Genomic DNA, 14,848 nt, shown 5'->3' on the forward strand with positions numbered 1-14,848 from the left:
AGCAGGTAACCCATGCGTGTGGTGATTGAACATTTGTATTAAAGATGAATAGAAAAGAAGAAGACAGACCTAGAAATTAAAACTGCATAAACTTACTTCCTACATGTACTAGAAAACTTCAGAACTCGACTAATAAATTTTCATAAGAACTCAAAACTTACCCTACTTGCATGCTTGTTATAGAAACAGATCCAGAAGCAAACTTTCTACTGTTCCTCCCAAAACTGGCAGCCGTTTCTATGTGCAGTTACATATTCATGTGTATGACAAAATATCACATAGGAAATGTGATTTTTTTTCCTCAGTGACCAGATAAAAGTTTTACCAGAATAAGAAAAGGTGCCTCCCCGTCCCTGACTCTCAGAATAAAAGAGACCACTCATACAGTGTTATTCACTAAGTCCTTTGTGAATTGGTATCAAACTAGGCATGCATTGTATGTGGGTGATTCTTTGATTCTCAAAAATAATTCATACCTTAACCGCCTTGAGAAATTTTAATTATATGGCTAACCAGGAAACCTATATCCTTTGTTTAGATAGTTCATTAAAGTTACTTATTGCAAATGCAAAGTAATTCATTAAGCTATTTTCTCAAAAATGTAATTCTGTCTGGATAAATAGGTACACCTGTGTAAGTACGCGCGATGCAGTTGTGGTGCAGGATAAGGGGGAATGGAATGGAATTCACTTGTGAATACAGGCTGGGTTGTGACAGAGTGTCACCCAGATCAGAGGTTTCTGAACACATCTGTGCTTCCACATAAACACCACCTATGCGCTAATAATCATCTATACAACAACCGTTTGGGGGCATACAATATGAATTCTAATTTCCATGCTAATTATTTTGAAGGAAGATTGGCAGAGTTCCCTGGTAAAAGTCACTCTCGTTATACATCTAAAATGCTGATTTCCACACATCTCTCATTTTCAAACCTGGAATCATTCTTCACTTTGAAGACCCATGAACAAAACATATGTGACTAATGTTTTAATTTAGTCCGTCAGCAAACATTTTTCAAGTCTCAATATAAGCCAAGCACTAAGGAAATATTCTACGGGAACCAGATATTCTCCTCCCCATAATGGGCTTACAGTATGTGACACGAAAAAAAAGAATACAAGCAGAGAAATAAAAAGTTAAAAGTTTTTTTAATCTGTTAAGCAGAACATGAAAGGCCCTAGGACAATCCATATTTCTCAACGTAAAATACCTCTGCATTGTTTCAAGGCAAACTGAGTTGTGTGAGTGTAAGTTGTCTTACATCTGCCTAGATTCATCATTATCCAATTCTTTTCAATAGGACTCTGAGGTATAATTCTATCCCCTAAGCTAGAGTAGGGTCCAGCTGACAACACATTAAACCAAGGAATTTTGGCCCCAACTCTCTACTCTTTTAATAGGGCTAGAGATTTCTACTTACTTTGCTAGGTTATTGACAAATATTAATAAGGTACTTAAGCCATTCAGAAGAACTAAACAAAAACTAATAGCAGACAACTACCTTTTCCTCCGAGAGAGAATTTTAACGACAAACTATGGAACTTGACTCTATATTAAGGAGAATGGCACAAGGCTTAATTTTTTGCAAACCGAATTATGATTAAATTTTATATACATTGCCTAAAAACTAGCCCTTCAAATATAAATTCTTTAATAGGAGAGGTGATTCATTAAGCTTTTTGTCTAGTCAGTAGCAACAAAGATTTAAAGAAATACTTGAATTCACAGATCTCATGCTTCTTTTCAGTTTATGATGACATGTTGTTCTCTACCATCATAAGGGACCTCCTCTAGGTGAAGCTTCCTGGTTGCTGAGCTGGAGGTTCTGAGCTGTGACAAAATCAGAAATTCCCCTAACTTTGTGTAGACTAGGCCATGCAGTTCCAGACTTAGTGCCAAGAATGTGGTTAAATATGAGTGGGCAACACTCATCCAAATCACACCAAAGGCAGAGGCAGAATGGTGAAAGGGGAAAGCAGTGGACTTGGAGTTAGCAGACTGGCAACTAGTCATTTACTCATTTTTTAAGTCAGCATATCTTTGTATAGCACATTCATGTGCTTCAAGAAAGATAGTATGGAAGACACAAAAATGCTTAGTGTATAGGACAGTATCTAAGCTGAAAAATGTTTTTGAAAATAAATATGACAGCAGTTGAGATGAGAAAGATATACTTCTGGCTAAGGTCATCAACAAGGGGATCATATAACATGGAATACATAAGGAGGGACCTGAAGGCATTTAAGGTTTTCATAAGCAGAGATGGGGAGGTTGAAGGATAGAGTTCTGAAGAGAGGAGGTGACAATAACACCAACAAATTGAACCTAGAATAAATGAACACGTTTCCAGAAACATACAGACTGACAAGACCAGGTCAAGAAGAAACAGATAATTTGAACAAACAGATCACTAGAAGTGAAATAGAATCTGTAATTTTTAAAAAATCTTTACAAACAAAAGTCCAGGACCAGATGTCTTCACTGGGGAATTCTACCGAACATACAAAGAAGAACTTATACCTATCCTTCTCAAACTATTCCCAAAAATTGAAGAGCAGGGAACACTCCCAAATTCATTCTATGAGGCCACCATCACCCTGATACCAAAACCAGACAAAGACACTACAAAAAAAGAAAATTACAGGCCAATATCTTAGATGAATACAGATGCAAAAATCCTCAACAAAATATTAACAAACCAAATCCAATAAGACATAAAAAGAATCAGACACCATTATCAAGTTGGAGTCATTCCAGTGCCACAAGGATGGTTCAACATACACAAATCAATCAATATGATACACTACATTAAGAAAACAAAGGATAAAAATCACACGATCATCTCAACAGATGCAGAAAAAGGATTTGACAAAATTCGGCATCCATTCATGATAAAAATGCTCACCAAGCTGGGTATAGAGGGAACATATCTCAACATAATAAAGATCATTTATGACAAACCACAGCCAACATAATACTCAACAGTGAAAAGCTGAAAGCCTTTCCTCTAAAATCAGGAGCAAGACAAAGATGTCCACTCTCACCACTTTTATTCAACATAGTATTGTAAGTCCTAGCCACAGCAATCAAACAAGAAAAAGAAATAAAGTATATCTAATTTGGAAGGGAAGAGGTAAAACTGTCACTATTTGCAGAGGATATGATACTCTGTATAGAGAACCATAAAGTCTCTACACAAAACTATTAGAACTAATAAATGAATTCAGCAATGTAGCAGGATACAAGATTAATATACAGAAATCTGTTGTGTTTCTTTACACTAATAATGAGATATCAGAAAGAGAAAAAAAAATCCTGTTTAAAATTGCATTAAAAGAATAAAATACCTAAGAATAAAACTTAACCAAGAAGGTGAAAGATCTACACTCTGAAAACTATAAAACATTGATGAAGGAAATTGAAGATGATACAAAGAAATGGAAAGACATCCCATGCTCTTGGATTAGGAGAATTAATATTGTTAAGACGGCCATAATACCCAAAACAATCTACATATTTAATGCAATCTCTATCAAAATACCCATCACATTTTTCACAGCACTAAAACAAATAAACCTAAAATTTATATGGAACCATAAAAGACACAGAATTGCCAAGTCAGTCTTGAGAAAAAGGAACAAAGTTGGAGATATAACCCTTCCAGACTTCAGACTATACTACAAAGCTATAGTAATCAAAACAGTGTGGTACAGTATTAGCACAAAAACAGACACATAGATCAATGGAACAGAATAGACAGCCCAGAAATAAACCAATTAATGGTCAATTAATCTATGACAAGGAAAGCAAGAATATACAGTGGAGAAAAGACAGTCTCTTCAACAAGTGGTGCTGGGGAAGCTGGACAGCTACATGTAAATCAGTGAAATTCGAAAACACCCTCACACCATACACAAAAATAGACTCAGAATGGCTTAAAAACCTAAATATAAGGCATGATACCTTGAAGCTCCTAGAAGAGGACATAGGCAAAACATTCTTTGACATAAATCATAACAGTATTTTCTTAGAACATTCTCCCAAGGCAAAAGAAATAAAAGCAAAAATAAACAAATGGGACCTAACCAAACTTAAAACCTTTTGCACAGCAAAGGAAACCATCAACAAAATGAAAAGACAACCTACAGAATGGGAAAGAACATTGTCAAAGAATGCAACTGACAAGGAATTGATATCCCAAATATACAAACAGTTCATATAACTCAATACAGTATGGAAAAACAAACAATGCAATTGAAAAATGGACAGAAAACCTAAATAGGCATTTTTCCAAAGAAGACATACAGATGGCCAATAAGCACGTGAAAAGAAGCTCAATATCACTAATTATTAGAGGAAATGCAAATCAAAACTACAATGAGCTATCACCTCACACTAGTCAGAATGGCTACCATCAAAAAGTCTACAAGTAATATATGCTGGACAGAGTGTGGAGAAAAGGGAACCCTCCTACACTGTTGGTGGGAATGTAAACTGATACAGCCACTAAGGAAAACAGTATGGAGGTTCCTTTAAAAAACAATAATTAAAAAAAATTTTTTAAAAAATAAAACCTACCATATGATCCAGCAATCCCACTCCTGGGTATATATCCAGAAAAAAATGAAAACCCTAATTTGAAAAAACACATGCCCCTCAATGTTCCTAGCAACACTATTTACAATAGCCAAGACATGGAAGCATCCTAAATGTCCATCAACAGATGACTAGACAAAGAAGATATGGTACATATATACAATGCAATATCACTCAGTCTTTTAAAAAATGAAATTTTGCCATTTGCAGCAACATGGATGGACCTAGAGATTGTCATACTAACTGAAGTTAGCCAGACAGAGACAGACAAATATATATTATATGACATAACTCTTATGTGGAATCTAAAAAATAATACAAATGAAGCTATATACAAAACAGAAACAGACTCGAAGACATAGAAAACAAACTTATGATTACCAAAGGGGAGAAGGAGGAAAGGAGGCACAAATTAGGAGTATGGGATTAACAGATGCAAGCTACTATACATAAAATAGATAAGCAACAAGGATTTACTGTATAGCACAGGGAACTATACCCAATATCTTACAATAACCTATAATGGAATATAATCTGAAAAAAGACTGAATCATCATTACGCTGTACACCTGAAACTAATGCAATATTGCAAATCAACTATACTTCAAAAAAAAAAAAAAAGGTCTCCTCTTAAGATGCTCCTAAATGCTCTGTCCTCATCTGCCCCTCCAATATACTGTCAAAACTCAGCCAAAGAGATGCTTTAAAAAGAAAACATGTTGTTTATCTAGCCCAATTATCTGATAGCTTTCTATCTCACACATGACAGGAAAGCCAGGGTGCTGACAGTGTCTCTCACCTTCACATCATGGTCCCTCTCCAGCCTCAGAGCCTGCTTCTCTCCGTCTCATCCCAGCTACACTGGTCTCCATGCTTTCCTCAAAGACAGCCGACAACACTAACACAGTCCCTTTAACTCACTCTCTCTTTGTGGAATCCTCCTCCCCCAGATAGTATATACGTGCTAATTCCCCCGACTCCTTCGTGTTTTGGTTTTGTTTTGTTTTCTCAAGGAGGCTCTCTCTCCAGGCACTCCAATTGTCTTCTTTTTTCTCTACAGCAGTTATGACCACCTGTCGTACTATAAACCTATTGATTTACTCATCTGTGTTCATCACCTCTCCCTAGAAAGAATGTAAGCACCGTTGCAGCTTTAATTTCTGTCTATAACTTAGCAGATGTTTGGTAAGTAGTTACTGAGTGTTAATAAATGAATACATAGAAATGGATAAGAAATATAATGAAGAAAGGATTGTTAGTATTTGCCTTCTTGTTTGATTACAACTCAGGGCAAGCCCCTTCCCCTGTCTGGGTTTTAATTTCTTCATGTATAGACTGAGAGGTTGGAATTACATAGACTTAGTTTCCTATAGCTCTGAAAGCCCATGATTCTATGGATACCATGTTGTAACCAAAGAAACTAACAATAGAGAAATTAACGTGAAGAGAAAGGAAAATGCCGTTGAATGAATCTCTTGCTTTCTAGTCACCCAGTCTACATAACAAAGATTCTTTATGATCTTAGTCTGTATACATTTTAGGAAAAATAGAATACTAATAACAATGATTTTTTTTTTCATTGCAACAGTCTGGGCACAGCTGAAGCCAATAAAAGTTTTCGTACTTTCTATTTTCCATTGAAAGCAAGTTTGGCCGTCATTTAGTTTTCACTCTGGTTGTCCTTAGCACCTTCCCCCATCATGGCTCCTCCTGTGATAGCAGCTCTATTTTCTGTGCTCTTCTTGTTTTATTGCCACCTAGTGCAAGATCCAGCGGATGTAGCAAGCTTTTATCTCTGAAAGACTAACAGTCAACGTTCAAAAATAACCTGATCAAATCACACCAAAGTGTTATAAAAAGTATTTTCTATGGATATGTACAGATAACACTACCATTTCTTTCATATTTATTTAATACTTCCTAGTGAAAGAGTATTTGTAAAAAGCACTTGTCAAAAGCAACGTAATAAGCAAACAATAGTTTAGATATTTTGCACAGTAGATATGCATTTCTTAAATCACTGAAAACATAACTTTCCTATAATATTTCTCAAATACCAGAAATAATATTAATCACAACCTCATAATTTATCTTTCCCATGTTATCATTCATGAAACTTTCTTTGTACACTGGGAAGTTAGTATGACAATTCTGTGGGATAGAGAGAAAGACATAGCTTCTCCATCCTGGGTTTTGCTGGTTCTTTCTATAATATTTGCTCTCACATTTTCTCTGAATTTAAAAAAAATAACATAGAGCAACACAGTTGAAATATAATTTTTAAAAGCATTATATCTGTCTGATTAATTATGTTCTGCCTTGGTTTATTCAGAATATGCATAGGTAAAAAGATAAAGGGTTTTCCTCCTGCACTGCTGGTGGGAATGTGAATTGATACAGCCACTGTGGAGAACAGTATGGAGGTTCCTTAAAAAACTACAAATAGAATTACCATATGACCCAGCAATCCCACTACGTGGCACATACCCAGAGAAAACCATAATTCAAAAAGACACATGCACCCCAATGTTCATGGCAGCACTGTTTACAATAGCCAGGATGTGGAAGCAACCTAGATGCTAATCCACAGACAAATGGATAAAAAAGATGTGGTATCTATATACAATGGAATATTACTCAGCCATAAAGAGGAACAAAATTGAGTCATTTGTAGAGACATAGATGGACCTAGAGACTGTCATACAGAGTGAAGTAAGTCAGAAAGCGAAAAACAAATATCATATATTAACACATATATGTGGAATCTAGAAAAATGGTACAGATGAACCAGTTTGCAAGGCAGAAATAGAGACACAGATGTAGAGAACAAACGTATGGACACCAAGGGGGGAAAGCGGGGGTGGTGGTGGTGGGATGAATTGGGAGATTGGGATTGACATGTATACACTAATATGTATAAAATGGATAACTAATAAGAACCTGTTGTATAAAAAATAAAATAAAATAAAATTCAAATGTAAAAAAAAAGATAAAGGGTTTGAATCATGTATTTGTAAAGCCATATATACTTTCATCCTCCCTCAAACAAGCCCAAACCCCTAATGTACATCCCTGACAAGGTAGAAAGCCTTACTCTGTTTTCTAATGGAGCTGTACCAAATAACTCTCCTGGGCAACCACGTTGCCAACAAACAATAAAGAACCTGCCATAAAATCACGTTTTTATGGTATACTGCCAAGAAACTGAGTTTTGCCGTGGATTAATGGCACCAGCCTAAAATACGGGCACAAAGGCAAATAGAAAATATGGAATTTATGGCTTTGAAGTCAAACTATGTATTATAGCAGTACTTTGGGGAAAATATAAATACTCTGAGCCCACTAAATAACCACGAATGATGCGAAGGTGTTTGAGTTGTACAGCACGGGAGCAGCTGTTCTGCAAGTCTTATGTAAACCTCTTGAAATTGGTTTCCTTTTCCAATTTAGAAAAGGGAAAGAGACAAAAGATGGGCTAGATCGGGAGAAATCACAAACAAGCACAATATAAATGAGTCTCTTAGTGTTAGCGCCCCATCAAATGTTGTTTTCCACTGCATTTTTATTATGCAGTTCCTAGGGTTACCTTTTGACATCTGTTAATACCTTTAAAAGGGGCGTTTGCTTTACTAAAGAAAAGCAAGTGCCGATCCTGAAAAAAGTATTTAATTAATGTGGAGTGTCAAAGATTAGAATGAATCTGATTTCATGAAGGAAAACAGAAAAATACACTGTTACTTGTTGCTTTCATGTTAGCAGCACATTTCATTTTAATCTAAAATCTCTCACAAGGAATACTGAATACTTGCTGTCTCCAAATCAAGAGAAAAGTGCCCTATCAGGATACGTCTTCTACCACTCAGAATACACAGATTCTGCTGTTCACCACTCTGTAAGTCTTCCAAGAGACAGTCACTTCAGTCATTGATGATAACTTGAGATTTCAGCCAATGTGAGATCATAGGCCACAAAATAAAAACAAGGGCATAGGGACAATTCATGGGCATTTGGGTTTGTCTGGGGACTCGTATGAGTACTTGACTATTCTTAGTCTAGAAAAGTAAAGAGCAGTGTTGGAAAACTAATAAAGCTAGAAAAGGTAAGAATTCACAGATATGGGAATTCCCACATGAGAATTCCTTTTCCTAGAACACTGGACTTTATCTTCTCCTGGGTAACTCTCCTCTCCCCCTAGGATTCCTCTCAAAGGCCACCTCCCACAGGAAACCTCCTTGGACTTCACTCCCATGCCTCCCTGCCCCCATCTGAGTGAAGAGCCTTTTCCCTGTGCCTCCCTCCACTTTCCTGATCCTTATCGTGTTATTTTGTCATCGTTTACTTATCTCAACCACTCACCCTCCCAGGAACTGGGAGAACAAGACCTGTGACTACAAGTACTTGACTGATATCCATCACAGTGAGGACATACCCTAAGGTCTCCTTCCCTCACCTATGGTCCAGAAGTGACACAGACATGGCAGAGGTTGTGTTGTCTGAAAGCCACCCCAGTGCCATTGCAAAGATCTTGCTGCACAAAATTTCAAGATGGCGCCACGGTGGTCCCATTGGCTTTCTAATCCAACCACTTGAGTGTGATAACTCATTATTTGGAGGAATACTTTCTCAAGTGTCTACAAGTCAGAGCAGTAATGTGGCAGTTAAAAATTGCTTCCTGTCCATCACAGAATATAGAAATTTCACACTATCCTTCACACTAATCACACTTCTTCCCTTGAAAATAAGTTATTTGAACAATTCCATTACTGAGATGCCCGATAACCTTTCTTTCTTTGGACAAGTGCACAGGAACCATTCAAAATCATTGTGTCACCTCTGCTACACTCCATGATATGAGTTCTGTGACTACAATTTAACAGCTCTGTACGAGAGACAGAAGTAGGGTGGGGGGAGGAATCAATAGTTTATTTACTGAGCTCTAAATTCTTTTGTTTTTTCCAACAGATCACTTGCCCAGCAAGATATAGTTTTTAAATTCCCGTAACAATATTATGAAATATCCTTTTAAAGGATAGCTCAGTGAAAGTTTAACGATTCAAAATGATAGAACTATATGGTACTAGTTGGCACAATTATTGTGTCATCATACAATTCCTTACCTTTATATCCATGGGTCTCTACAGCAAAATCACGAACAGAGCTCTAAAATCCTTTACTTTCATAATATGTCATGCGAGACCTACTTCTAAATAAAGAAATATTGTGCCGTCTACATGATTTTCATTCTTGTGGGTCAGATACCATACAGCCTCCTAACCTTGCCTCTCACCTGCCCTCACCACCCCCCATCACACACACTCACTCACATTTTCACACACACATTTCATCCAAACCAGCCAGGCTCCAGATCTTTGAATGTGCCTACGTACTCTCTTACTTCTATTCCCTTTAATGCTCTTTCTCTCAGCTAGAATATACTTTCTCCTCTTTTTACCAATTCAAATCCTTCCATTTCAAGGTTTCATTGCTTCTGAAAAGCATGGGATTCTTGACTAAATGAATCCACCACTCATCTTAACCTTACTTTGAATATGCTCATTGGTTATTTATAAGCAATATGTACCACACAAGTCTGGGTTTCTTTCAATTTGCCTCAAAGGATTCTGGGTGCTCCAGGTGGGCATGTAGCATCTCCCAAGTAGACCTCAAGCTCCTTAGGACGAGGAAACATCTACTCAACTTGCTCTGATTCCCCATTCCATCTGGCAAGTGTTCTGCTCAAAAGAGGCACTGAAGGCATTTTGCAAAACTGCTTGAATGACTTTGAAAGATGAATAACTGTCCATTGTTTAAGATACTTGCATGATCTTTAAAGATGTCTGAGGTATTAATTTTCACCAATCTGGGTTTGTTTTAATCTCCCACAGTGTACGTTTGTATACTTACCGGAACAGAAACTTGAGGATTATCCACAAGTTTTCCCAGCACAGCAAAGCCATCGACATCGATCTGGCCTCTTGGCTTTATAGGTAAGGACTCGATCCTGTTGCAGTCAACAAAAAGAGTTGCACTGCTCCTTTCCACGCCAATCATGAGCTTATGCCACTGGGAATCAAACAAGGAGGGCAAATTCGAAAAGGTCACCGTTTGGAGACTTCCGTCCAGTCCCTTGTATGAAAATGCAACAGATTTTGTTTCGCCATTAATCTTCACGCCAACTTGCTCCTTCCCCGAGGAATCTTGAATCTGCCAAACGCTCCAGTTCTTTTCAAGTGTGCTTCCAGTCATCCGAAAAGTGGTTAGAAAGGAATATTCTTCAGGCAGCCCACTGGGATATAATTGCCTGAGCAAAATTTTAAGACAGTAAATATAAATCTTGTTTTCTGTACCCAAGCATAGTACCATATTTCCTAATTATGCTGTTTTAGATTCTAGACCTACAGAAAGGCTCCAGTGTGAAAAACCATGTACAAGTTGTTCTTTCATAACTGTTCATAAAGACCTTCACTGAAATTCATTCGTGTACATTAATGTTTCATCTTAAAATACACATTAAAAAAACCCTCCCTCGTAGCTAAGGAGTGTTCCCAAATGTCACATAATCCCAACAGTATTACTATTTATGCTACCTAAAGAGCTACTATTCAGCAATTCCACCTCAAAAAACACATTCCGACAAAAACACATTCTTGCAAAGTTCTGGGCAACATTCTTCCACAAATGAGAGAAGAGATCATTTGGAATCCAAAGCAGCTCTACCAGTTTAGGACACCCTTTAATTAAAGTGGGTTCTTGAAATTTTATTTTAACGTAATATGTTAGGATTTTTTGTTATTTCCATAATTGCTTGGATTTTCCCTTCCCCAAGTGTAACCTAGACTCATAAGTATTTTGAGAACTGGTCACTTGCAGACTTGAGAAGCCCCTTCACACTGAGCGTGTCTGTCTTTTCCAAGGACTTCAGTGTGTTAAAGTAGCAGCTGGTTGCTTGTCACTGGACATGTGACAAGGGAAAGGTGACCAGTTATTAATTCTCTACTCCAACCCAGTTGTTCCTCAATCTGCCAGTTAAATCTGTATCATGGCAACTTCCTTTACTGCTCTAAATGGCTGCATAAGACTTCATTGTTCCTCCTGCATCCCCCATCTCTGTGGAGGTAGCCATCTGGAGCTGCACCAGCTACCTGGGTCTTCTGTTGAAGCCAAGCGGCTAAAAGCTGAAGACCGAACTTTAAAAAATCAGGACATAGTAAATGTAAACATCGCCGTTACATCTTTACCTTCAGGGGCTTGAAGGTTGTTTCCTTCTACCTTCCTCCTTATAAGCACAGAAAAATTCCTAAGCAAAGGAGAAATCCTAGGAAAACTAGATGCCAATTAACTTTGTTTGAACAGTTACGGACCAGGATCCAAAGTCCCAAATAACCTTCCTTCAGGTCAAACTCCTGTTTTACGGCCCTCTTCTTGTGTAAAGAAGAAAAGGCAAGAAGAAACAGCTAAGTGGATACTGGTTTAATTTGTTACAAACTAATATGAATAACATAAAAATTCATTGTATTAGCATATGCACTCTGCCCGTTACTTTAAAATATATTGCTGGGGTCGAAAAGTTCTAAACCAAAATTTTCCTCAGCCCCAAACGTTTAGCTGTCATAGATAGCTGTCAACTATGTCAACAAATGTCATTGCTTTGTTAGTTTTATAAAAATAACAAAAATGTGAAAGCTTCATCTGAGTATTCTTTTATCATCCAAGTACTTCTTTAGCCATTATTTTCTAAGATGACTTTAGTTTTTATTTATAACACTGGGTGAATTCAATTTTCAGTTCATATTTTTAATTGATTACTGGTGATGTTTATTATTCTTATTGCAAAGCTTTCAATTTGCTAAATATATTTTACATCTGTCAAGTGTACAGGAGGTTTAAATATGTACATTTTAGAAGATTCAGTTTGGAACTAAAGAAGAAAAAAACGTATGCAAGAACTATTTACTATCCTACCTTCCCAGAAAAAGGATGTCTAACATATCTATTTTGATATTTGTTTTTAATATAGATTCTGTTTGTCATTTTGACTTTAGATTTCTCAGATTACACCTATTCCAGAATCTTCTAGAGAAGAAACTAAGGTTCACTAATGACAGTATAAGACATTGCCTACTTTAAATTAATATTGATATGTTAGTATTGATAATACTAGATCCATACACATATCCTTAAACTATTCATGCCCTTTGATCCAATACTTTTCATTTTGGAAACTTAAGAGAGTAATCACAAAATGGTGAAACAGTTTTATTTACAAAACATGTATTGCATCATTTTTAATAACAAAATTTGGAAATAATGTAAATGCTCAATAAAATAGTAATTGTAAACAGTGAAAAGAAGATATTGCCTACTGTGTAATTGTAAAACCTTATGGAAGTTTATACATCTCATTTAGCCAACCTTGATTAATTTGGAGCTAGGAGGTAACTTAAAAGTCTTATTCAATGGTGAAATTTGGCAAGTCTCCATTTAAATTATAATTTTTTTAATTATTCTTTCCAACCAATGACCTGAATTTAACTAGATACTTAAAGAGTTTTAGGGGGAGCCCAAGATAGTTATTGTTGAGGTGTGAGTTTTTCCAAGAAGGAAAATAATCCTAATATTTTATCTTCTCTACCTTAAAGCATTAATTTTCTAGGCTTTTAAAAACTTGTCTGTGTAAAAAAAAAAAATAAAAAATATCAAAAAGTAAAAAACTTATCTGTGTCACCTATATATTTGTTTAAAGATGTACTGAGCAAGCCTGCAGAATTTCATCAGTCTCTAGGAAAAACAAGTCTAGGTGTTTTGATCCTAGAAGTCACAGTAACTTCTCATGACTCCTTTGCAAAGACATTATGAGGTTAACAGAGGGATCTCTCCCAATTTGTGCTTCGTCCAATCTCTCCTGCTAAGTGAACAAAGTGATTGTGTTGAAGGTAGGATATGACAAAATGTCTTCATTTACTTCTGACTTGGTCACGTAATGCCAAAAACTTTTTTAAAATGGGAGGTGATTGAGGTTGCTGGAAGCATAATTCATGATAAACATGTGGCTAAGTCAAGAGCGGCCATCTCTCTTTCTCCATATATATGAGTATAATATGTGTGTTTGTGTGTCTACACAAATGTCATCAGGATTATCATGCTATTACTCTTTCGAACTAGGTTAATGCAGTAAGAGGAAAGAGAATGGTAAGAGGAAAAACATGGTGAGAAGAGAAAATTCCTTTGAGTGTTCAAGTTAATAAAATATATATGTGTGTGTGTGTTTATTTGTGTACACCTAAGGCCATTTAAAAGTCCTCATAAGTTTAAGTTATAGGGCTTCCCTGGTGGTGCAGTGGTTGAGAGTCCGCCTGCCGATGCAGGGGACACGTGTTTGTGCCCCGGTCCGGGAAGATCCCACATGCCACGGAGCGGCTGGGCCCGTGAGCCATGGCCGCTGAGCCTGTGCGTCCAGAGCCTGTGCTCCGCAACGGGAGAGGCCACAGCAGTGCGAGGCCCGCGTACCACAAAAAAAAAAAAAAAAAGTTTAAGTTATAGAACAGTCAGTCCCATTTACTTTTTTGAACAACTGAGATTCTTTTCTGGCAACTATGCTCTACACATCGATAAGTAAACTTGACAGGATACATAATTTATAAGAAGCTGAATCTATAAATGATTTATTTCATTATGTTACAATCTGCACAGAATACCTTAAAAGGAGAACCATAGGGTTTGAATAAAACATAAGAAATCTTTGAACCTTGGAACATTTGTTTAGGACCTTAACCCAAAGAAAAGCTAAGGACTGTTACTGCAAACAAACATAATATATTTGAAGTACAAGTTGAGATTGTGACACTCTTATGCCTAAAAAAAAGAATAAAAAGCACCAAAATTATGTGGCTTCTAATATTTCTAAAAAATTGAAACATAAATAAGGATGAATCGTGACTCTATCACATTAGCTCCATATGCCATACTCTCCCTCCCAAAAAGATCATGCTAATAGTTTCTTTCACTCCTTCGGAGCCTATATTCTCCTGCACAGATTCCCTTAAAAACCAAGACAGTCTACTGCATGCATGGCTTGAGAGCAGTCCTGGTCCCTGCCTTTCCTGAGTGAATAGGACTTGGAGGGCAGCTCGCAAAGAAAGAATCCACTAAGGTGAAAGCACCCCCATCTGCACCTCTCTCTTCTACTGCTCTCCACCACTTACAATAAACATTTCACCAATACCTGTGTACTAGGCTCTATTCGTCA

At 36.8% G+C, this 14,848-nt stretch overlaps 1 protein-coding gene across 1 annotated transcript in view; it reads right to left on the minus strand.

Annotated features, from left to right (window-relative positions):
* The window catches only part of COL9A1 (collagen type IX alpha 1 chain), a 71,819-nt gene extending 60,916 nt beyond the window's left edge, over window positions 1-10,903 (minus strand). The window contains exon 1 of the mRNA XM_022590470.3: window positions 10,507-10,903. Within this exon, the coding sequence (XP_022446178.2) occupies window positions 10,507-10,848 (342 nt within the window). The 5' untranslated portion in view covers window positions 10,849-10,903. The remainder of the gene's footprint in view (window positions 1-10,506) is intronic.
* Between the last annotated feature and the right edge of the window lie 3,945 nt (window positions 10,904-14,848).

The sequence above is a fragment of the Delphinapterus leucas genome, chromosome 12, assembly GCF_059928025.1.
Source record: "Delphinapterus leucas isolate spDelLeu-1000000601 "Yukka" chromosome 12, BTC_Dleu_Yukka2, whole genome shotgun sequence".
Lineage (NCBI taxonomy): Eukaryota > Metazoa > Chordata > Mammalia > Artiodactyla > Monodontidae > Delphinapterus > Delphinapterus leucas.